Raw genomic sequence first — 25,927 nt, forward strand, 5'->3', positions numbered from 1 at the left:
GACTAAATTGCTGTGGTTTCTAAAGTAGGTTTTCACTTTGAGTGGTGGGTTTCCTCCCACAGTTTGGCTCCATTGAATGCAGCTAAACCATTAGCAGGCCCCATCTGTTGCTTTACTAGATGTTGGTGCGATGACTGCTCCAAGAATGGACATGTATGTTCCTTGTGTGATCTGTTAAACATGTGGTCAAATATTTTTCTCATGGAACTGTGGCGGGAAGCCATATCAATGCAGTTTTCTGCACTGATACCCATGTCAAAAATCCCTCACCTGAACCACACCTTAGGCATTTACGAATTTTGGTCAATCGCAGGGTATTGCCTGGAGTAACGTGATGAATGAGCTTCGTGTTGGGATCAGTCTTCGCAGCTTTGACCAGCGTTCCTATACTGCACGCCCTGTAGAGTATACTCTTACTCCATATGAGCTACTGATGGATGACATCCGGTCCAAGAGATACGTCCTGCGTCCAGTGAAGGTGGTACTTTACATACTAATCTTGAGTCAATTATGTCTTGCTCTAGTCACATCCTAAGCTGCATTTAGAATTCTCTTAGAATTCACTTGGAATGTGTTGGTACTGGGGCACTACAAAGTGAGCTTGCTACCTGCACACTTCATATTACGTGCAGAGAATCTGCAGTGTAATACAATGCTGGTTAATTCGGTGAGATTTTCATCATGAAACTGCGGAAATTGATCTGTGTGGATTTTCGGAAACGCAGCAAAGACCGTATAAACTATACTGGCGTGTGCATGTACCCAAATGGTGTCTGGTATAAAAGAATCTCCAACAAAAAGGCAGAATTTTGAATGCAGCTCCGGAGGGAAGTAGAACACCTTATGCCTGGTAATTCGATGCATGTGGTGTTGCAATGAAATTTTCTATGGACAGTGTCCTAAATATCTACCACTTTATTCCAGGAATGTGATCAAAACAAGTCGAGTAGGAGTGAAGACAACTTCATTTTGGACCTGATTCGCACACATACGCTGAAACCGGTACGCTGCAGCCTTCCTTATCCCTGATGCGGTGGGTGAAAGGATCTAGTGGACATGTTTGTCAGGGGGTCGCGAGGCTTAGATGCCAGATAGTAATGGAAGTTCATACAATATTTCTGCAGAAAACTCTAAACATGGCACCATAGAAAGTAATACTAGATTTTATTTTTTTTTATCTCCCTCAAGGCATCAGAAAGGAAGCTGAAAGAGCGATCCCAGGAGGAGCCAAGCCTCCATGATCAGCTGATGTCCGAGATTAAATCTGCAAAGACTCTAAGATCAACATTGGATGTAAAAAGAAGCGTAATACAAGGTGATCTGCTATGATGTGGTTTTAAGAAATTAGAATAATTCTTTATTATATATATTTTTTTTTTTCGGGAGAGGGTAGGAGGTTCTCAAACAGTGCCATTATTGGCTGTGGTCATGTAAAGTATTGCAGTTCATCCCTCTGCAAGTAAATGCAATACTAGACATAGCATATTCATAAGGGGGGGGGGGGGGGGAGCAGACCCATTTTTAATTTTTTTTTTTTTTTTTTTTTTTTATTTCCCTACCTTTTCTTTAGATGAAGAATTTAAACTTTCTGGCAATGCAAGCATGGTGAAGCGTGAATATTCCTTATACAGTTGCAGAATGGGGAACAGGTGGAGTCGGCTGCCTTTTGGTGATCCACTGGACAATGGAGTTGATGTAAATGTTTTTTGTTTTCTTCCTTTGTGGAAGGTGCAAGTGGCAATTGGGTTAAGGACATGAACCTCAGTTACAAAATAGTCCGCTTTTGCTTATATAATCACCCGTTTCTGGCTTTCTTTCCAGGGCCGAGTCAGCTGGCACCCTGAATTCAGCTATGAATCTTCATCTGAACACAGGTTTTCTGACCTGACATCGAGCAGCACTGGTAACTGAGTGGAATCTATGATTGAGAATTACTTGAATGCTGGTATATTACAAATTGGAATAGTACTCAGTGTCAGGCTGCTGCAAAAGCTAATACGTTTTTGGAATGTGTAGATTCCTTCATGATGCAACCATGCACTTCCCTCTAGTAATGGCATAAGGTGATTCCTAACCTTGCAGAGATTCTCCATAGCCTGGTACCCTCGCCCATCAAACATTTCTGCCCATTTGTTTAGGAAGGGGTGCATCAAGCCATTCCAGTGTTGCTCATCTGGCCTTTGCATTGCAAAGTGTAAAATCGGTGGCCAAAATAGGGGAAAACCTCATGGCAAAACCCACTGTAGAACATCTGGATTTTGCTGCAAATATATATACTCACCTAAAGAATTATTAGGAACACCTGTTCTATTTCTCATTAATGCGATTATCTAGTCAACCAATCACATGGCAGTTGCTTCAATACATGTAGGGTTGTGTTCCTGGTCAAGACAATCTCCTGAACTCCAAACTGAATGTCAGAATGGGAAAGAAAGGTTATTTAAGCAATTTTGAGCGTGGCATGGTTGTTGGTGCCAGACGGGCCGGTCTGAGTATTTCACAATCTGCTCAGTTACTACCATTTCTAGGGTTTACAAAGAATGGTGTGAAAAACATCCAGTATGCGGCAGTCCTGTGGACGAAAATGCCTTGTTGATGCTAGAGGTCAGAGGAGAATGGGCCAACTGATTCAAGCTGATAGAGCAGTGTTTCCCAACCAGTGTGCCTCCAGCTGTTGCAAAACTACAACTCCCAGCATGCCCGCACAGCCAAAGGCTGTCCAGGCATGCTGGGAGTTGTAGTTTTGCAACAGCTGGAGGCACACTGGTTGGGAAACACTGTGATAGAGCAACGTTGACTGAAATAACCACTCGTTACAACCGAGGTATGCAGCAAAGCATTTGTGAAGCCACAACACGCACAACCTTGAGGCGGATGGGCTACAACAGCAGAAGACCCCACCGGGTACCACTCATCTCCACTACTAATAGGAAAAAGAGGCTACAATTTGCACGAGCTCACCAAAATTCGACTGTTGAAGACTGGGAAAATGTTGCCTGGTCTGAGTCTCAATTTCTGTTGAGACATTCAAATGGTAGTGTCCGAATTTGGCGTAAACAGAATGAGAACATGTATCCATCATGCCTTGTTACCACTGTGCAGGCTGGTGGTGGTGGTGTAATGGTGTGGGGGATGTTTTCTGGGCACACTGTACGCCCCTTAGTGCCAATTGGCCATCGTTTAAATGCCACAGGCTACCTGAGCATTGTTTCTGACCATGTCCATCCCTTCATGACCACCATGTACCCATCCTCTGATGGCTACTTCCAGCAGGATAATGCACCATGTCACAAAGCTCAAATCATTTCAAATTGGTTTCTTGAACATGACAATGAGTTCACTGTACTAAAATGGCCCCCACAGTCACCAGATCTCAACCCAATAGAGCATCTTGGGATGTGGTGGAACGGGAGCTTTCGTGCCCTGGATGTGCATCCCTCAAATCTCCATCAACTGCAAGATGCTATCCTATCAATATGGGCCAATATTTCTAAAGAATGCTATCAGCACCTTGTTGAATCAATGCCACGTAGAATGAAGGCAGTTCTGAAGGCAAAAGGGGGTCCAACACCGTATTAGTATGGTGTTCCTAATAATTGTTTAGGTGAGTGTATATTATTCACACAAACACCCCCATTTATTATTTTTCACTAGTTAGATCGGTGAAATTCTAACGCACAGAATGTGCTTGGTGCTGTGCAGCAACTTTAATATATGCCAACCATTTATATGACCACTACATTATCATTCTGCACAAGAAGGGCATATAACTGCTTCATAGCACCTCAATATGAATAGAAGAACCCAAAGTGTTCAAACACAAACCACAGAATAATTTCAAAGACTTCTAAATTAGCCTGGTCTCCAAAATATAATAAAGCGTTTTTGTTTGCTTTCTGGACAACACAGACAAAAATCTTGGAGGACCCAAAATGTTTACAAAAATTAACTGACCAGGGCCCCACATCACACCCTCAACATCATGCCATTGAATCGCAAAGATCCCAAAATTAAAAGGCTGTCCAATATTAAATAAATAAATGGCATACAATTCAAGGAAAGGTGTGTGTGTGTGTGTGTGTGTGTGTGTGTGTGTGTGTGTGTGTGTGTGTGTGTGTGTGTGTGTGTGTTTTTTTTTTTTTTTTTTTTCCCCCCCTCGGACACTAAGGAAGATAGAAAAAAAAAAAAATGCCTTTTGTGGACTGTCAATAAATTTACAAAGTGTTAGCAAACATGCTGTGCAGTATCCATAAATAGACTGAGATACTGAGAAATTCCACCCAGTATACAGGACAGGAGAAGTGGTACTGTGCAGTGTCCATATATACAGAATAAGAGCTGATACTGAGAATTACACCCAGTATACAGGACAGGAGAAGTGGTACTGTGCAGTGTCCATATATACAGAATAAGAGCAGATACTGAGAATTACACCCAGTATACAGGACAGGAGAAGTGGTACTGTGCAGTGTCCGTATATACAGAAAAGGGACGATACTGAGAATTACACAGTATACAGGACAAAAGTGGTACTGTGCAATGTCCATATATACAGAATAAGAACAGATACTGAGAATTACACCCAGTATACAGGACAGGAGAAGTGGTACTGTGCAGTGTCCATATATACAGAAAAAGAGCAGATACTGAGAATTACACCCAGTATACAGGACAGGAGAAGTGGTACTGTGCAGTGTCCATATATACAGAATAAGAACAGATACTGAGAATTACACCCAGTATACAGGACAGGAGAAGTGGTACTGTGCAGTGTCCATATATACAGAATAAGAGCAGATACAGAGAATTACACCCAGTATACAGGACAAGATAAGTGGTACTGTGTAGTGTGTGTGTGTATAGATATAGATATATAGATATATAGATAGAGAGATATATATATATATATATATATACACACACACACAGAATAAGAACAGATACTCAGAATTACACCCAGTATACAGGACAGGAGAAGTGGTACTGTGCAGTGCCCATATATACAGAATAAGAGCAGATACTGAGAATTACACCCAGTATACAGGACAGGAGAAGTGGTACTGTGCAGTGTCTGTATATTGCAAATCATAGCAAAACCCACAATAAAACCATGATGTACAATAATCCACAAAGGCACTATGTGTAGGGCTGCAGAAAAAAAAGCCAAGGTTAAGTAGTGCTCCAATGACAATCTGGGACCCCCACTAATCTGTTAGGGCTCATGCACACGAACATACAGTATTTTCTTCCAGTGTCCGTTTTTTGTTTTTTTTTGTTTTTTTCGGACTGTATGTTGAACCATTAATTTCAATGGGTCCACAACCCCCCCCCCCCAAGTTACTTTGTATGCTTTCCGTTTCTGTATTTCCATTCCGCCCCCAAAAAAAGTCCCATTATTCACATTACAGACAAGGATAGTACTGTTCTACTAGGGGCCAGCTGTTCCGTTCTGCCAAATACGGAATGCACACAGACCTCGTCAATGTTTTTTGTGGACCGCAAAATACATACGGTCGTGTGCATGAGCCCTTATCAGATGGTTATTGGAACCCTACTTATCTTTGGCTTTTTTGCCATCCCCGACATAAATGGCTTGCATGCATGCATGCGGCAGCTCCATTCATCTCTATGGGAATTCCGGAGATAGCCAAGCGCTGTTCTCGGCTATCTCCGGAACTCCCATAGAAATTAATGGAGTGCTGGCCTTTTCATTTCAGGGGGGCTGCTGAGGGTGTGAGGCCCCCGTTCTCGTGATCATGAGGGTCCCAGCAGTAGGACCCCCACCAATCTGGTAGGGGATAACTTCTAACAACCAGAATACCCTTTAAGCTTTATTTTGAGCCAACTGACCTGGTGATTCTTAATCCCCTGATGTTCTATTCTGTAGATCTTTCCTTTTTTCCTGTGCTGACTTCCTCCCAAGTGGACCTAAGAATGACCAGTATTTCAAACTCCGAGAAGCGGACATCATATGTCCACAAGAGGTCAAACTCCTATGAGGGATCCTTCCAAGCCAGCAGCTTTATGAAGGTGGGTGTTCTTCATTAGAAGGGTCCCCTGATTATAAGATGGTCACAAGGTGTCCTACAGCTGGCATCAACTGTAATCTGGCAGATCCTGGCAACACTAGTTTAATTCTCCTGCAACACCCTACAGATGAATTGAGACTTCACAAGGTTTCCATTAAAATTAAATATGCTACCTGTTTCATGCATGTGTACAGTATGTCAGCTCCTCCAGAGAGATGTTGCTTCCCAGTAACAGGAAATGGCTGGCAGAATTCGAAATTTCTTTTTAGTTAAATTTGTAAACCCCACGCTGGCTTTACCAGGAAGCTTTAACTGCCATCGCCCCCCTCTCCCCCAGTCCAATTAGCTTGTCATTTTGATGAATTTTTTTTTTTTTTTCATATACTGGTATTTGAGTGATTTTATCCTCTCCTCAGCCAAATCTTCTAAAAGTTGAATAACTGTCAACCCTATAGATAGGCTCAGGTTTATGTGTATTCCAGAGTTGGCGCACTCCAAGGATTCGTCTACCCCCGACCATCTCAGAGTTGATCCCAGTACGAAGACTAATTGTAAAAAACGAAATGCTGGTGTTTGCATCAAGTAAAGACTTCCCTGGGTACAAGGTAACTTATTTAAAAGGGTTGTCCCACCAAAAATATTTTAAATTTCTCATACCAGCACCTGAATCTGAATACTTTTGTAATGTATGTAATTAAAAATTCGCAAATCGTACTAAATAAAAATCCACAGTTATTCAATGAAACATATCTGTATAGCGCCACCCGCTGTTTGTTCTTTTCCCTATTTCTCTGTCCACCTCACTGATGCAAAGTTCCATCCTTTAACTGGGACCAGTTCTATCTGTTAGAAGCTGTGACCGTTACAGAGAGTGATTTGCAGCAGAAAGGACAAGCCCCCTGACCGGTCACCTTGAAATAAATTTATCAGAGCCATAAATGGGGTGGGGGCATGAGATATCATGTACTATGATTTAGAGATAAGCGAATTTCGACTTATAAAATTAGTTCACACTTCGTTTGGTGGTAAAATCACGGATTCGTTTTGCAGCCCATAGACTTCTATTATGACGGAATAAATAACGGAAAGCCTCTAAAGGCATTCCGTTATTCATTCCGTCATAGAATTGTGTTATTGAAATTCACCTATTACCAACAAAGTGTGAACGAATTTCAAAATATGAATCATCTCTAACTATATCTGATTTTTCATTTTTACATTAGAGTAACAAAACTTTTGTATACATTTTTGTTAACCTGTCCCTAATGCCATAATAAAACTTCTTGTAATATAGTTAATTTTTCTGTATATTTATAACTCTTCCCTACCATAAGAGCACGTTTCGCTGTGCACTTAAAATGTACTTTTCTGTACACCGCTGACTGCTCAGCAGTGTACGGAGTTGACATTTTTATGAATGGAGCTGCAGCGCAGGGAGTACAGGTAGAAGCGCAGATTGCTGCTCCGCCCGTGCCCCCCCCCCCCCCCCCCCCCCGGAGGTTTAACCATGTCCTATGCCGGGATTAGCTGAGCTATGTCCTGCATGTCCGCTCTTAGTTTAGCGAAGCAGGTACAGGCAGGAGCCCGCTCTGCTAATCCTGGTATAGTACATGATTACAGGGTAACCATGTGCTATGCCAGGATTTAGTAAACCTCCGTGGGGCATGTTTAGCAGTGTACAGAGAAGTAGATTTTAAATGCACAGTGAAACGTGCTCTTTAGGTAGCGAAAAGTGTAATAAAAATACAAAAAGCATAAATAAACTATGTTACAAGAAGTTTTTTATTAGGGACAGGTTAACAACATTTTATACAAAAGTTTAGTTACTTGAATCGTGTTTTTTTACGAACATGTCTTCCAGGCTTGCTCCAGCTGTTACCGAAAGAGGCTTTTCTTCTCCTGGCTGTTCTCCTGCAAATTCTGTGACAGGTAGTAGAATTTTAATGTACTAGAAACTAGATTAAAATGGACACTTGAGAGGTGTTTTTTGAACTTGGATCAGTCTTGCACAGGATAGGGTGGAAATGTTAGCTCGGTGGTGGTCTGACCTCTAGGACCCTCAAGTGATGTCTGGAAAGAGAGTACCCATATCCTCCCCACTAGATGGTCTGTGTTGGGAATTAGTTGACTAGAGGGTGGTCAAGAATGTGGTTGCTTCATTCTATTTAATGGGGAAAGCTTTATTATTTAGCACCTAGAGTTGTAAGCACTGCTCAGTCACCCACTATTCATCTTTGCCATCCAGGTAAAAAAAAGATTTGTAAAATTACTCAACGTTGTAAATTGAAGCTCAAAGGGAATCTTTTGGCTCCAAAACACCCCACTATGGTAGAGACATTAGAGTAGGTGTTGTATAGTGTAAGTTTTTGCTGAGTCCGGTTAGGTCATTATTTATTTTAATACTTGGATTTTGATTCTGTGCCACGACAAACCAGCAGTAAAATGCATTGAGAGGACTCTTCTGGAGCTGACAGATTTCTTTTACTACTTTTTTTTTTTTTGCAGGACAATCTGCCCTGAATGTCATATAGAGGTAAGATAACAAGTTTGAATATAATTCTATAAGCAGGCAAAGGATTAAACCCTTCTCTACCAGTGCCGCACATGTAAGACACTGGCCAGGACTCTAAGCATGGCGCCCGCTTGTGCAGCAGGCGCCATAGTTGCCAGGTTTCTGCTGTTTCAAACAGCAGAGACCCGTGGTACATGTATGTGATCAGCATCACATACATTTCAAATGTGACCACAGCATCTGAGCAGGCCATAAGCGGGAGCCGTGTGCCCCGTAACAGCATTTCCTGGCTGAGATCGGGGAACCTGTAACACTGGGCTAATAGCCCGAAGTCTCAAGCAGGCTTCGGCAGCTGTTCTGCCCCTCCAATCTAAGCATTGAAAGTGTGATCTCTAACTTAAAGTTGTGCTGAGATAGCGGTAACAATCAATCTTAGTTCAATTGGCTGACAGTGACTCGATCCAAACGACACCTTGTAGATCGTGAAGAAGTTTATTTCAAACTGTGCAGATCATACACTGATGAACAAATGGATAGGTCAAAAAATCATGCTGTGAGCAGCTAACAGGATACATGTGACTGAGATGAGGGATGAAGCCAGAATGCAAGGGAGAGAGGAGAGGAGACTGTACTGAGAGCACAGCAGGAGGGGAAGAGAGAAGGGACACACAGAATAAAAAGGCAAACCATGAATGTGTAACATGACAGCAGCTATTAGTCAAATTTACTAACGCAGGCCACTGGGTGGCAGCACTGTATTATGTTAAAAATGAAGTGTTCAATGATGGCTATATAGCAATCAATGAACACCATGGGCAATCTAATCATTTGCAGTTAGACGCCCAGGGTGACTTAAAGTAAATTATAAAAAAAAAAAAGGAAATATAAGTTCAAATCAACCCCCTTTCCTCAATCAAAATACTTAACCAATAAAAATAATACACATCATGGGCATCACCGCGTGCGAAAATTTACTATTAACCCGGACATACCCTTATTTTCACCCAGGCAGCCCCCCTAAACGCTAGCATCGGAGCATCTCGTGCTCTGATGCACTCCCTTGCCCTGCACAAAATCACGCAGGGCAAGGGCTCTTTTGTTTATCATAAAACACTGCCAGTGTGTTCAGTGACGTCAGCGGCTCTGATGGTCGGGCTTATCGGTGCAGGTGACGTCACCAGGCTTCCTGGCAGCCCCATGGAGAGCCCTGTATGTCACCGGATCTCCCAAAAATGCCTTTGCCCTGCGCCATTTAACGCAGGGCAAAGGAGCGCATCGGAGCATGAACTGCTCCGATGCTTAAGTCGGGGGGGGCGGCGGGACTGCCTGGGTGAAAATGTAGGGGTATGTCCAGGTTCAGCTCTGAACCCGGACGACCCCTTTAATATTTTATATATTACTCCCATACAGTGAATGGTGCAACAGAAAAATAAAAACAGCCAATTTTTTTTTTTTTTTTGTATTCAACTATTTTTTGCGGACCCATTGACTTGAATGGAGCCACGGAACGTCCGTATGTGTTTTACGGATCCACGCATCCATGAATTGGATCCGCAAAACACATACGGACATCTGAATGGAGCCTTACAGGGGGGTGATCACCCCATATACACTCCTTGATCACCCCCGTGTAAGGCTCCATTCAGACATTTTTTTTTTTTTGGGCAGAAAGTCTCATATTCCACTAACTTGTGTCAAAAAAATAAAATCTCACATGAACTCACCATACCCCTCACGGAATCCAAATACATAACATTTTTTAGACATCTATATTCCAGACTTCTTCTCATGCTTTAGGGCCCCTAAAATGCCAGGGCAGGATAAATACCCCACATGTGACCCCATTTCGTAAAGAAGACACCCCAAGGTATTCCGTGAGGGGCATATTGAGTCCATGAAAGATTGAAATTTTTGTCCCAAGTTAGCGGAAAGGGAGACTTTGTGAGAAAAAACAAAAAAATAATCAATTTCCGCTAACTTGTGCCCAAAAAAAAATAATTCTATGAACTCTCCATGCCCCTCATTGAATACCTTGGGGTGTCTTCTTTGCAAAATGCGGTCACATGTGGGGTATTTATACTGCCCTGGCATTTTAGGGGCCCTAAAGTGTGAGACGAAGTCTGGGATCCAAATGTCTAAAAATGCCCTCCTAAAAGGAATTTGGGCCCCTTTGCGTATCTCGGCTGCAAAAAAGTGTCACACATGTAGTATCGCCGTACTCAGGAGAAGTAGGGCAATGTGTTTTGGGGTGTCATTTTACATATACCCATGCTGGGTGAGATGAATATCTTGGTCAAATGCCAACTTTGTATTAAAAAAAATGGGAAAAGTTGTCTTTTGCCGAGATTTCTCTCACCCAGCATGGGTATATGTAAAAAGACACCCCAAAACACATTGCCCTACTTCTTCTGAGTACGGCGATACTAGATGTGTGACACTTTTTTGCAGCCTAGGTGGGCAAATGGGCCCACATTCCAAAGAGCACCTTTTCGGATTTCACAGGGCATTTTTTACAGATTTTGATTTCAAACTACTCGCGCATTAGGGCACCTAAAATGCCAGGGCAGTACAACTACCCCACAAGTGACCCCATTTTGGAAAGAAGACACCCCAAGGTATTTCGTGAGGGGCATGGCGAGTTCCTAGAATTTTTATTTTATTTTTTTGTCACAAGTTAGCGGAAAATGATTAATTTATTTATTTTTTCTTACAAAGTCAAATATTCCACTAACTTGTGACACAAAATAAAAACTTCCATAAACTCACTATGCCCATCACGAAATACCTTGGGGTGTCTTCTTTCCAAAATGGAGTCACTTGTGGGGTAGTTATACTGCCCTGGCATTTTAGGGGCCCAAATGCGTGCGAAGTAGTCTGAAATCAAAATGTGTAAAAAATAGTCTGTGAAATCCGAATGGTGCTCTTTGGAATGTGGGCCCCTTTGCGCATCTAGGCTCCAAAAAAGTGTCACACATCTGTTATCGCCGTACTCAGGAGAAGTTGGGCAATGTGTTTTGGGGTGTCATTTTACATATACCCATGCTGGGTGAGATGAATATCTTGGTCAAATGCCAACTTTGTATTAAAAAAAATGGGAAAAGTTGTCTTTTGCCGAGATTTCTCTCACCCAGCATGGGTATATGTAAAAAGACACCCCAAAACACATTGCCCTACTTCTTCTGAGTACGGCGATACTAGATGTGTGACACTTTTTTGCAGCCTAGGTGGGCAAATGGGCCCACATTCCAAAGAGCACCTTTTCGGATTTCACAGGGCATTTTTTACAGATTTTGATTTCAAACTACTCGCGCATTAGGGCACCTAAAATGCCAGGGCAGTACAACTACCCCACAAGTGACCCCATTTTGGAAAGAAGACACCCCAAGGTATTTTGTGATGGGCTTAGTGAGTTCATGGAAGTTTTTGTGTTTTTCTCACAAGTTAGTGGAATATGAGACTTTGTAAGAAAAAAAAAAAAATAATCATCATTTTCCGCTAGCTTGTGACAAAAAATAAAAAGTTCTATGAACTCACTATGCCCATCAGCGAATACCTTAGGGTGTCTACTTTCCGAAATGGGGTCATTTGTGGGGGTTTTCTACTGTCTGGGCATTGTAGAACCTCAGGAAACATGACAGGTGCTCAGAAAGTCAGAGCTGCTTCAAAAAGCGGAAATTCACATTGTTGTACCATAGTTTGTAAACGCTATAACTTTTACCCAAACCATTTTTTTTTTTTACCCAAACATTTTTTTTTTTTTATCAAAGACATGTAGAACAATAAATTTAGTGAAATATTTATATACGGATGTCTTTTTTTTTTTTGGCAAAATTTTACAACTGAAAGTGAAAAATGTCATTTTTTTGCAAAAAAATCGTTAAATTTCGATTAATAACAAAAAAAGTAAAAATGTCAGCAGCAATGAAATGCCACCAAAGGAAAGCTCTATTAGTGAGAAGAAAAGGAGGTAAAATTCATTTGGGTGGTAAGTTGCATGACCGAGCAATAAACCGCTAAGGTTGTGGAGTGCCGATTTGTAAAAAAGGGCCTGGTCACTAGGGGGGTATAAACCTGTGGTCCTTAAGAGGTTAATAACAAAAAAGTAAAAATGTCAGAAGCAATGAAATACCATTAAATGAAAGCTCTATTACTGAGAAGAAAAGGAGGTACAATTCATTTGGGTGGTAACTTGCATGACCGAGTAATAAATGGTGAAAGTAGTGTAGTGCAGAATTGTAGAAAGTAGTCTGGTCATTAAGGGTGTTTAAGCTAGGGGAGCTGAGGTGGTTAAAGGGGTTGTCTGGTCCCAAAATCAAACTTCCTTTTCTATGCTCCTAACACCCCTCAACATGCATACATATGCCCCCTATACCTGTTTTTCATGACTGAGCTTTTTTCCCCCCTGGAAAACATTAGATTATCCTGGCAGATCTGTTTACTTTCTCCCCTTGTTTTGTTGAATACATAACTTTATTGATACACAAGCCTGGCTGCAGTGCACAGTGATGAGTCACAGACTAGACACGCCCCTCACACTGCTGTCTGCAGCAGCTAAGCCCACCACTACTCCTGTGTCTCTTTATACACCCAGACATGAATCTACTTCTCACCCACTGTCTAAATCCCATCACTGACCGTCCGTAGTCTTTTCCCTCACCATCTTCAGAGTGTAATAAACAGCTTGTGTATCCAAACACATCTATCTAATCCTATCATGTATGTGTCTGATACACAGCCTGTTGTGTGCGATACTGCCTGCTGAAGTGTATCTAATCCTATCTTGTATGATCCTGCCTGCTGAGCTGTGTATCTGTGGCACACGGGGCACTGATTTCACTGGGGCACACTGGATGGCACAGTTATGGGGGCGCTGTGTTACTGCTATAGGGGCGCTCAGTATGAGTGATGGGGCTCAGGCACACAACCATATCCATTTTGCCATCTACATTTTTTTGCAGTCCCATTTGAGTTCCATGAATTTGAGGAACAGAATAGGACCTGTTCTATCTTTTCTGGAACTGACATACGGATATAGAAAATACACTGAAGTCCGTGTGTCAGTTCTGTGACAGATAGAACACATCCTATTCTGGTCCTCAAAATGCAGATTGAAAACCAATATAACTCAATGGGACTGCAAAAAAAGTGAATCGCACATGGACAGTATCCTTATTTAGTGGATCCGCAACTGGAGACCACAACGGATACAGTTGTGTGCCTGAGCCCTATCACTCATACTGAGCGCCCCCATAAATTACATCCAGTGTGCCAACCACTGTGCCCCAGTGAAATCTGTGCCCCGTGTGCCATCCTTATTGCCGCAATGTGCCATCCACAGTGAGATCCACAACATAGCAATCTGCCACTATGGCTGATCGCTATGCCTTCACTCCTGCACAGCAGAGAGCTGTCGGCAATCCCGAGCATGCGCATTAGAATTTTAGTATAGTGCCTTGCATGGTGAGGGAAGACGGCTGGCCGGGGCTTTCTTTTGCAGGAGGCGGTGGCGTTATTCATGACTATCCGTCTTCTGCTCAAGAAAGGAAGATAAGGAGACCGGAAAGCCCGACAGGAGCAGTCACGTGACCTGAAGGCGGATCTTGAAACGTGCTGCACTGTGGAAGGTAAGTACTAGACCAACATTCTTCCCTTCACAGGTTATAATTATGCCCCAAATTTAGGGTTAGCCCAGAGAACCGTTTTAATGATCTGGCAGAGCACAGATGCAGCGTTTTGCCCGGTCAGTGAGAGCTGTACATCTGCGCACACCTCCCTCTCCCTGCCAACACTAACCTGTGTGATCAGCGGCAACAGAAGAGCACAGGGGGAAGAAGGCTCTACACCTGGCATGCTCAACCTGCGGCCCTCTAGCTGTTGTAAAACTACAACTCCCACAATGCCCTGCTGTAGGCTGTTCGGGCATGCTGGGAGTTGTAGTTTTGCAACAGCTGGAGGGCCGCAGGTTGAGCATGCCTGTTCTATGCTGTACTGAAAGGAAAAAAAAAACTCCAGGTACAGCTTAAGGACATTTTGATGTCAATAGGAGGAGCCAGAACAGAAGAACTATACAGCCGGCGCTACTACAGGGAAATGTTAGGGATTTTTTTTAATTTTTTTTTAAAGATAAGGTTGTATGTAGAAGAGCTGTATGTGTATAGCACTGCTATGTGTGTACCAGAACGGTGTGTGTGTTGCAAATACTAAAAATAATGTAGCGGAGCAAGAAGCATGGCAGGACACAACAGAGCAATGACAGGATAGGACAGATAGGATATTTGGATAGGTACTTTTTAATGAGGTGACCACATGCGCCATTGCTGCTTGTTACAATGGTCAGCAGATGACTAATAAGAGTAACAGGAGCTGACCAAAACTATTCAAAGTGCACCCTAAAGTTGCTGACCTTTACCCCTCCACTTCAGTAAACCACATTCCCTTCAAAGAGGACCTAGAAAGTATTTTTGTCTAATTGTCTGTTTAAATCTGGGGGGTGTCTTTATAAAGCAAAAGTTTGTTTTTAATACTGAAAAAAAATCTAGATTTTTGAAAAATGTATTGACCCCCTTCCCCCATTAAAATGATTGGGTTTGTGTTATTTCTGCAAAATATGCGGCTCAGACACGAGCTTCATGCACACAACTGTAGTTGTGGTCGAAGACCCTGTTCACATGGGTTTTTTTTTTTTTTTTTTTTTTTAGTTTGAGATTTTGGGGTGGATTCCACAGCGAAAGTCTGTGGTGGCTGCTTGAAATCTGCCTCCCAAGAAAGATGTCCTTTCTTGCCACTGTAGCTGGATGAATGCTATGAGTGGGTCTGAGGCATTTAAATTGAATAAATGGGGCAGAAACTGTGTTGTTACTGGTGTGGAATACGTGGCAGATTTTGAGATTGTCAACAACCAGCATGTGAAGCTTTTTTTTTTTCTATTCTCAGTTTTTATTTATTTTTTAATCTCTCAAATAATGAATTGTCAATTTGGATCTGCTCAGATTGACGCAATTATTTCCACTCTGCTCCATTATAGTTTTGTAATGGCAGCATGCCAGACAAACTGCAATCGATGGACCTATTTATAATGGGGTCCAATGGGTTTGTCAGGGAGGCCAACATTTAGTTTTTTTTTTTAACCCCTTCACTACCGAGCCACTTTTCACCTTAAATCCCAGGCCAATTTTTGCAAATGACATGTCACTTTGTGGTAATAACTTTAATCACTTTTACTTATCCAGGTCATTCTGAGATTTTCTCATCACATACTGTACTTCATGACAGTGGTAAAATTGAGTTTAAAAAAAATCATTTTTATTTATAAAAAATTTATCAAATTTTAAATTTGCAAATTTCAATTTCTCTACTTTTAGAATAGATGGTAATAACTCCAAAAATAGTTAGATTTACATTCCCCATATGTCTATTTTGTTTGGATAATTTTCTGAATGATATTTAATTTTTTGGGGACTTTGAAGGCTTCGAATTTTAGAAGCAAATCTTGAAATTTTTCAGAATTTCAAAAACCCACTTTTTTAGGACCAGTTCAGGTCTGAAGTCACTTTGTGAGGTTTACAATATAGAAACCACCGAAAAATGACTAGAAACTACACCCCTCAAGGTATTCAAAAATGATTTCATAAGCTTCGTTAACCCTTTAGGTGTTCCCCAAGAATTTGGCATATTTTCCATTTTAATTTAAAAAAAATTCCACTAACAAAGCAAGAGTTAACAGCCAAACAAAACTCCATTTATTGTCCTGCTTCTGTAGTTTACAGAAACACCCCATATGTGGTCGTAAACTGCTGTACGGGCACATAGCAGAGCGCAGAAGGAAAGGAACGCCATATGGTTTTTGGAAAGCAGATTTCACTGGGATAATTTTAAGCTGCCATGTCACATTTGCACCCCTAGAGTAGAAACTCCAAAAAAAGACCCCATTTTGTAAAGTACAGGATAAGGTGGCTGTTTTGTTGGTACTATTTTAGGGTACATATGATTTTTAGTTGCTCTATAGTACACTTTGAGGAAAGGTAACAGTTTATTTTTTTTGTTATTTACAGTGTTGATCTGACAGGTTAGATCATGTGCTATTTTTATAGAGCAAGTTGTTACGGACACAATACCAAATATGACAAAAAAAATTTGGGTTGTTTCAGTTTTTCATGATAAAGCATTTTTGAAGAAAGTAATTTTTTTAGTGTCTCCATATTCTGAAAGCCATAGTTTATTTTTATTTTTTTGGGCGACTGTCTTATGTAGGGGCTCATTTTTTTTTTGCCAGATGAGGTGGCTATTTGGTACTATTTTGGGGGGCATATGCCTTTTTTGATCACTTGGTGTTGCACTTTGTGATGTAAGGTGACAAAAGTAGTTTTTTAGTACAGTTTATTTTATTGACTGTGTTCACCTGAGGGGTTAGGTCATGTGATAATTTTATTGAGCCGGCCGATACGGGTGCGGCAACACCTAATATGTCTACTTTTACTTTTCTTCCCTATTTTTTTTTTTTTTTTTTGGGACAAATTTTTATTTACTTTATTTTGAGAAAAGGATGCTTTTTCTTCAACTTTTGGGTGTCTGATCCCCTTTACAATGCATTACAATACTTCTGTATTGTAATGCATTGGCTGTAAGTGTATTGCCACTGTAATATGCTTACAGCCTCCAGGGGGCTGGATCTCACAGGCTCTCCCGGAAGGCAGCCACGATGCCTAAGAAAGGCATCGGGCTGCCTTCCCTGCCATGGGGTCCCCGTCACAGCAGCGTGGGGACCCCATGGACACCGGCACCAGTGAGGATACCGCACGTGCCGCAATCAGCGCTGACCGTGGCCGTGCAAGGGTTAATGCCCCGGCATCGGTGGTTTCACAGATGCCGCCACATACAGGAGGGGTCCGGATATAGCTGACTGCCGGACCCCTGCCTCTGGTCAGGATGGGCACAGCTCCTACACCTGCCCAATCAGAGTGCCGTACCTGTATTGCGCTGGTATTTTTGCACCATACATGTACGGCACTGGTAGCGAACGGGTTATATAATATCTGTAGAGCCTTAAATGTAGATGTAAACGAAGCCTTAGGGCATATGGACTGGAACTATATAAAATCTTAGAGGTATTCCAGTTACCATAAATATAACTTATTTTAGACTAATTCATCATCTATTACCTAATATAATGTAAGTTTCACATTTGCACCATGCCAGACCTGCAGGGTATAGCGAAGTGAGGTCACGGTTATGGGCAATCGAGGGTTACTCACTGTGTTGGAGAACCCTGGGCAGGCGCATGGCAGTGAAGGAGAGGTAGACATGGTTCCTCTGGGGCACACTCTGTATGTAGGGACCAGGCCTGATGGTGGGTGAGGTGCCCTGGATGTCACGGGTATTTTGAGTGCCTGGGGCAAGGTCCCTTTTGGATTCGTGGCGCCAGTGCCTTTGACGGTGGCACACCGGTTGGTAGTTGGAATGATTGAGGTACACAGGTAGAATAGTGAACCAAACGTTACTTTACTGAACAGTCCAACTTTGTACAGCAGGTGGTAACACAGTCCTTCAAATCACAGTTCCACAAGTAGGCTTATTCACAAAATGGCAGGTATTAATTATGCAAGATACGCAGAGGGTAACTTCACAAGCACTCAGCAGCAGGTTGTACCTTTCCTCAGAAATAGTGTACACTGTTCTTTCTAGAACACCTGTCTGGCTTTCTATCCCAAGGCCCGGATGCCTAAAGGGTGGCTTAAATCATTGGTTACTCTATCTTCCTCTGGTATTAATTAAATCCTTGCTTTCCTTTCTATTTGCATCTGCCCATCAGGGTTACTTATCTTCCCCTGGATCTTCCTTACTTGGCTGGTGATTGACTGTGGGCTTCTCCCAGGAGGTTCTGTCCTGCTACTGGGGTGACTTCAGAGCTAACTAAGGCTCTCTTGGCTTCAGGCAGGCTGGATCTCCTCACTAACCTCTTGGTCATAGCTAGCAGCCAGGGCTATCAAGCTGCATGTCAGGAGCAGGCTTTCTAACCTCTGTCTTCTCAGACTCCTGACTCTGCACACACTCACACTCTCTCTGTCTGGGCCTGGACATTTTATACTAGGGGCTCCCTATCTCCCTCTAGTGTCTGGGATGTCTAACTACACCCAACTAGGCCTGCTATTGCATCATACAGGGGTACATTGCATAGAAAAACACATTAGAACATACATTAAATGCACAATTAAATATAACATTTCTGTTCCTTGTAAGTAGGAGTAACGCGCACACCAATTGACCCTTGTGTAGTGCCCACCCCTACCTAGTGGGACACTACACATTTACCGTTCAGTAGTTATAAAAGTAGTTTTCTTCCTCTGCTACCCAACTGTTTCCTCATCGACCTGTAGTTCTGAGCCTTTGTCAGGTCGAGCATGCTCAGTGTGTGGCTGTTAATTCTCCAGCTAAATGTCTTGTGAAACAAAGGGTGTTAGTGTGCTGGTGATTGGTGAGAAAAGGGGAGAGCGTGGCTGGGCTGTATATCGGGCAGCCAATCAATAAACATAATCTCTCACAGCAGGAAAGCTAGGAATTGTGAGGATTGTACCTTTGTGAGGGAGGATCGGGCACTATGGAACTCTGTGTGTTGCAGGCTCTCACAGGAGCTAGACAAATGGATTGTAAAGTAAATTGAAGCTCTGGTTATATGTATGGGTTCTGGTGGGGTCAAGCCTTAAAAGGGTTGTCTCACTTCACCAAATGGCATTTATCATGTAGAGAAAGTTACTACAAGCTACTTACTAATGTATTGTGATTGTCCATATTGCTTTTTTTGCTGGCTGGATTTTTATTTTTTTTCCCCCATCACATTATACACTGCTTGTTTCCATGGTTACGGCCACCCTGCAATCCTTCAAGGGTTGTCTTGTTTGCACAATGGGAAAAAAACAGCAGCCTATTTAGTGGCCGGGACTGTGGGAGTGCACATAGGCTAGTGCTTTTTCCTATAGTGTACAAGCATGACCACCACTGATGGATTGCAGGGTGGTCGTAACCATGGAAATGAGAAGTGTATAATTTTGATGGAAAAATGAATCCAGACAGCAAAGGAAGCAATATGCATATTACATTAGTAAGTGCCTTGTATTAACTTCCTCTACATAATGCTATTTGCTGAAGTGAGAGAACCCCTTTAAGGCTACATGCACATAAACGTTTGTTTCCATGCCCATTCCGTTTTGTTTTTTTGCGGCTGGGATGCGGACCCATTCATTTCAATGGGTCCGCAAAAAAAATGCGGACAGCACACAGTGTGCTATCCGCATCAGTATGCCGGTTCTGTAGCCCTGCAAAAAAATAGAACCTGTCTTATTCCTGTACATTTTTAGGCATTGTTTAACCCCCTTAGGGAGCGGGCTCATTTTCACCTTAAGGACCAGGCCATTTTTTTGCAAATCTGACCAGTGTCGCTTTATGTGTGAATAACTTTAAAACGCTTTTACTTATCCAGGCCATTCTGAGATGTTTTTTTCGTCACGTATTGTACTTCATGACACTGGTAAAATAAAGTAAAAAAATTTCATTTTTATTTATAAAAAAATACAAAATTTGCCCAAAATTTGGAAACATTTGCAAATTTCCAAGTTTAAATTTTTCTACTTCTATAATACATAGTAATACCTACAAAAATAGTTATTACTTCATATTCCCCATATGTCTACTTCATGTTTGGATCATTTTGGGAATTACATTTTTTTTTTGGGGGTGGGGGGATGTTACAAGCCTTAGAAGTTTAGAAGCAAATCCAGAAATTTTCTAAAACCCACTATTCAAGGACCAGTTCAGGGCTGAAGTCACTTTGTGAGGCTTACATAATAGAAAGCACCCGAAAACGACCCCATTCTAGAAACTACACCCCTCAAGGTATTCAAAACTGATTTTACAAACTTTAACCCTTTAGGTGTTCCACAAGAATTAATGGAAAATAGAGATACAATTTCAAAATGTCACTTTATGGGCAGATTTTCCATTTAAATTTATTTTTTTAACCAGTTACAAAGCAAGGGTTAACAGCCAAACAAAACTCAATATTTATGGCTCTGATTCTGTAGTTTACATAAACACCCCATATGTGGTCGTAAACCGCTGTACGGGCACATGGCAGGGCGCAGAAGGAAAGGAATACCATACGGTGTTTGGAAACTCCAAAAAAGTGAACCCATTTTAGAAACTACGGGATAGGGTGGCAGTTTTGTTGGTACTATTTTAGGGTACATATGATTTTTGGTTGTTCTATATTACACTTTTGTGAGGCAAGGTAACAAGAAATAGCTGTTTTTGCACTGTCTTTATAATTTTTGTTATTTACAACATTCATCTGACAGGTTAGATCATGTGGTATTTTTATAGACCAGGTTGTCAGATGCGGCGATACCTAATATGTATACTTTTTTAATTTATGTAAGTTTTACACAATGATTTCATTTTTTAAATAAAAATAATCATGTTTTAGTGTCTCCATAGTCTGTGAGCCATAGTTTTTTCAGTTTTTGGGCAATTATCTTAGGTAGGGTCTCATTTTTTGCGGGATGAGATGACTGTTTGGCACTATTTTGGGGTGCATATGACTTTTTGATCGCTTGCTATTACACTTTTTTTTTTATGTAAGGTGACCAAATATTTTTATTTAGCACAGTTTTTATTTTATTTTTTACAGTGTTCATCTGAGGGGTTAGGTCTTTTTAACTTTTTTTTTTTTTTTTACTTTATTTGGGGAAAATTAAGTTTTTGTCTAATCCTTTACAATGCATTCCAATACTTCTGTATTGGAATGCATTGGCTGTATGAGTAATAGTGTGTATTACTCATACAGCTTCCGGCCTGTGAGATCCAGGGGGCTGGATCTCACAGGCTTGTCACCGGAAGGCATCTCGCTGCCTAACATGCCATCGGGTTCCCCCTACAGCCCCATTGGGACCCGATGGCACCGCCGCACCATAAAAAGCCGCAAACCGCATTTAGCCAAGGTGCCTGCTCAATGATTTGAGCAACCACCTTGTTTCGATCAACGCCGGGCGGCGGTGATCGAAAATACACATGCCATACTGGCACGTCATGTGTCCCAAACGGGTTAAATGGATCCGCAAAAAAAAAAAGTGGCATACAGATGTCGTCCATTTTTGGGCGGACAGCAAAACTCATACGGTCGTGTGCATGTAGCCTTATGCAGTTTTTAAAAAATTAAGTTACTTTACCGGAATCCCCTTTAACTTGTTAAGTAAAGTCTTTTAATTGACTTTTTAATGACTTGTATGCTGTGTCGTGGTGAGACGTTATATTGCAGTAAAGTTTAGCACTGCTCATTAAATGTGTATTCTTCTGTACAGATGTTGATGCCTTTCAATCAATGCATGCATCTTCCGGTAAGCTTCTTCAAAGCTTTGGTCTTGACTCGGGACAATGATCCTTACTGCCAAGAACAGAAAAATCGGATGTTCCTCAGGGAGGTCATGTACTGGGATTATTCCAGGTGAGTCCTGATGCAACTTTTTTTTCCCCCCTTCGCCTATGACAGCACCCCTGGAGAGACCGCCTCCTTGGGACAGGAAACGGGAACCAGAACTGCTTTAAAAGAGGGTCCACCCACTCTACCTCCAGTTCTGTTTCCTGTCCTAAGGGACAGGTGGGATTTGGAACCACTAAGAAAAATTTGAAAGGAGCTGCGGACGCCCCAACTGTTTATAGTATTAAGAGGGCTTTCCTCGGCGACATAAGCCTCCTTTAGGAGCTGCTGCAGAGACTGGGCCTTTCTCTTTCTTGGTCCGGGAGGGTTTCGGCCTTCCAGGATGTCTGCAGCCGTGATCGCACGTCTGGCTGTCGGCACATGTAGGGCGAAGTACTTCCGGGTTGCGGCAGTTGGAGGAAGCCACCACTGTAAGACCGGGGGGAGCCGGTACGCGTGCCGGAAGAAAGAAGCCCAGCCAGCTCACTGCCATTCTGGGTGGAAGAAGCTGGCAGTTCCTCTATTCTGGCTGATATTGCTGTAGGAACAGCAGACTCCACCATTGATACGCCAGTACCACTGATATTTCTGATGCAGGCTACTCATGGGTGTAATCTGTGTTTTAGGTATTTAAGGAGTCTTCTAGAAAAGTCTCCAGAGTGAAGGACAAGGGTTGTGTTGTATGCAAAAGAAAGCTATCCTCTGCTTTGGCTAAATCCCTTTGTCAAGTGTGTGTGTAAGCAAGTTAATGGAGGAGGAAGCTCCATCCCTGATGGGCAGCATCAAGCAGATGATCTGTGAGGAGGTAAAAGAGTTGGTTAGTGGTCTGCTAAGGAATCGCCCTAGTACCTCTGCAGTTCCATCTAACCCCCCTCCAGTGACAGTGATGTACTTTCAGGCTTGGAGGAAGAGGGAGAATAGCTTTCATCTAATAAATCCTCTGACGAAGCCACTTTCATGCCAAGAACATTCACTCCCTAGTCAAAGCAGTCAGAGGTACCATGGGCTTAGATGACCAAAAGCCACTGCAGTCTGTTCAGGTCTGAGGTTCCGGGCCCCAAGAGAAGGTCTTTGACATGCATAGAAATATTCAGGCAGTCATTGCTAAGGAATGGAAAAAAAACCTGATAGAATTTTTTTTTTTTTTTTTATTCCTTCCTCTGTTAAACGTAAATATCCTTTTGATTAAGAAGTGTCTGCCTCTTGGGACAGGGCCACAAAACTTGATGCCCCGGTAGCTAAGATGTCCAAAAAAAGCTGCGCCTCCTTTTTGAGGATTTGGGTTTTCTTAAAGATCGGATGGACAGAAGGCAGAAATTTTATTTAAAGAAGCATTGGGAAGCCTTGGCAGGGACCTTTAAACTCTCAATCGCCGCCACTTCTGTTGCGAGATCCCTAAAAGCATGGGTGGGGGAGCTGGAGGCTCACATAAAAGGGGGTAATCCTAAGGAGCAGTTATTATCCTCTTTCCCTACTATATATAATGCTCTCTATTTCCTGGCCGATGCTTCCACAGGCTCATTAAAGTCATCTGCCAGAGCTTCCGCCTTATCCAACTCTGCTCGTAGAGCTATCTGGTTAAAGAGCTGGAATCTCCGCTTTGCGCCATTCCGTGTCAGGATGAATACTTATTTGGGCCGATCCTTGATTTACTTGAAAAGGCCTCTGATAGAAAGGGCTTTCATTCCACCAGTCAGCAGCCCTCTAGGAGATCCTTCCGTCCCAGGTTTATTAGACATGGTTTCAGGGGGAGGGATAGAACTAGACAGTTTGCGGTAGCAGCTAAGAAGTCTAAGGTGTTTCTTTTTTTTTCCCGGGTCAGATGCCTCAAACAGCCCCAATGATGCAAGGCCACTAGGGGGGGTAGTCTGTCTCGTTTTTCAGGTCAGTGGCAAAAAATCTCCAACAGCCACTGGATAATTTCTGTTATAAGAGAGGGTAAGGCTTAAGATTAAATTTGCCGGTAGAAAAGAAGTTGAAGTCCCAGAGTGGGACAAAAATAAAAAGTAAAGTTTTTCATAATAAAAAAAAAAGTTTTAAGTAAAAAAAAGTTTAAAACTATTTCCCAAAATAAAACACAATTGTAAAAAAGAAATAAGAAAACCAGACATATTGGGTATTTCTGCATCCATAACAACGGCTCTATAAAAATAGCACATGATCCACCCCCTCACCTGACCGCCATAGAAAAATTGAAATAAACTGTGCTAAAACGATGATAATTTTTTATCTTTTTTGTCACCTTACATAACCTAGTGTAATGCCAAGCGATCAAATGCAACCTAAAATAGTACCAATTAAACAGTCATCTCATCCCGACAAAAACGAGCCCCTGCATAAATGTAAAAAAAACAGCTTTATGTAAAACTGACACAAACAACCCAAAAAGTTGTCATAATTGGTATTGTCGCGTCCGTAACAACCTGCTCTATAAAAATAGCACATTATCTAACCTGTCAGATGAACATTGTAAATAAAAACTGTGCCAAATGCCGTTCCTTTCCTTTGCCCTGCTGTTTAAGGGTTGTTTCTGTAAACGACAGAATTGGGGTAATAAATATTGAGTTTTGTTTGGCTTTTAACCATTGCTTTGTTACTGAAAATAGATTAAAATGGAAAAATGTCCAAAAAATTAAATACTGAAATTTCATCTACATTTTCCTTTTAAAGTAGTTGTCTCGTCATGGACAATGGGGGCCTATCCTAATATGCCACCATTGTCTTATAGGTGTGGGTCCCACCCATGATGAGACAACCCCTTTAATTCTTGTGAACACCTAAACTTTAAGGGTCAACAAAGTTTATAAAATCAGTTTTAAATACCTTGAAGGGTGTAGTTTCTAAAATGGGGCCATTTATCGGTGGTTTCTTTTACGTAAGCCTCACAAAGTGGCTTCAGACCTGAACTGTTCCAAATCTGAATCGATTCGGGTCCAAACTGAACTTTTTTTTAAAAAGTGAACTGGACCTAAAACTAATCTCTACTGGTTCGCTCATCTCTACCTGTAATAGCTGCCTTTAGGGCTGCGGCGCATCATGAACCAATGGGCACTTGCACTGAGGTCTCTACCAGATGTGGTCTTTATGTAAATTTTATCTCTGGCTTGTTACAAACTACATGACCAGAATGTAATAAGTGAATACAGCCATAATGGTATTAGAGCTTTGTTTTCTCTCCACGTTTTAAGGATGTGATCACCCAAGGGAATTTTTGATGACTGTAATGAGTCCATACCCTAAAAAGCGCTCGGCGACCATAAAGATTCTCCATGTCCTTTTTTTTTTATAAATGTGTTAGGTGCAAACAAGAATTTAAGCATATTGGAAATTAACTGTGGTAAATGTCTCTGCTGCCCTAAAAGCTCTGATTTAGGTATTGACCAGAAGTATTGGTCCGCAGAAAAGTTTTATATATTCGTTCTCCCATATTGCCTTTGCATACCAAAATTTGAAGTGTGATTGCTTGATAAGTCCAAAATTGACCTAATCACATCTTGTTTTCTCATTAGTGTCCCCCTGGTCTTTGAACCCAAACAATTAGTGGAAGAACTTTCCTTTTACAAGAGGATTATGCATAACTGGACTTCTGTGGACATTTGTATAAAATGTGAGGAATATATCTTGGATGTTCTAGATTCAAGCCAACAAAGTGCGTTCAGAGACAGCTCCTTGAAGTCTCGTAGCATTTCAGAATCTTCTGCCATACTGCCAAGACATTAAGAAAAACCAGTCTGAAATCTGGACTTTTACTCCAGAACTGATTATCTGTTCTCGAAGAACCTTCTTTATGAAAACCCCACTGACATTCATAAAATAATGAATATGTGCTCACTGGGACTCAGAGGTGACCTGGCCTCAAGGGCCTTCTTTTTAATTTTAAATGTCTATTTGAATGTTGTAACTTTATCTTTCGTGGTGTCT

General features: G+C 41.8%; 1 protein-coding gene across 1 annotated transcript in view; it reads left to right on the plus strand.

The window, feature by feature from the left end:
* Positions 1-25,726, plus strand: part of LOC122942178 (protein spire homolog 1-like) — a 43,373-nt gene extending 17,647 nt beyond the window's left edge. Inside the window, exons 6-16 of the mRNA XM_044299677.1 lie at positions 314-478; positions 925-1,002; positions 1,189-1,315; positions 1,571-1,695; positions 1,822-1,903; positions 5,888-6,030; positions 6,512-6,634; positions 7,891-7,958; positions 8,535-8,562; positions 21,891-22,033; positions 25,516-25,726. Of these exons, the coding sequence (XP_044155612.1) occupies positions 314-478; positions 925-1,002; positions 1,189-1,315; positions 1,571-1,695; positions 1,822-1,903; positions 5,888-6,030; positions 6,512-6,634; positions 7,891-7,958; positions 8,535-8,562; positions 21,891-22,033; positions 25,516-25,726 (1,293 nt within the window). The remainder of the gene's footprint in view (positions 1-313; positions 479-924; positions 1,003-1,188; positions 1,316-1,570; positions 1,696-1,821; positions 1,904-5,887; positions 6,031-6,511; positions 6,635-7,890; positions 7,959-8,534; positions 8,563-21,890; positions 22,034-25,515) is intronic.
* Positions 25,727-25,927: the final 201 nt, after the last annotated feature.

This window comes from Bufo gargarizans, chromosome 6 (assembly GCF_014858855.1).
Source record: "Bufo gargarizans isolate SCDJY-AF-19 chromosome 6, ASM1485885v1, whole genome shotgun sequence".
NCBI classification, from domain to species: domain Eukaryota; kingdom Metazoa; phylum Chordata; class Amphibia; order Anura; family Bufonidae; genus Bufo; species Bufo gargarizans.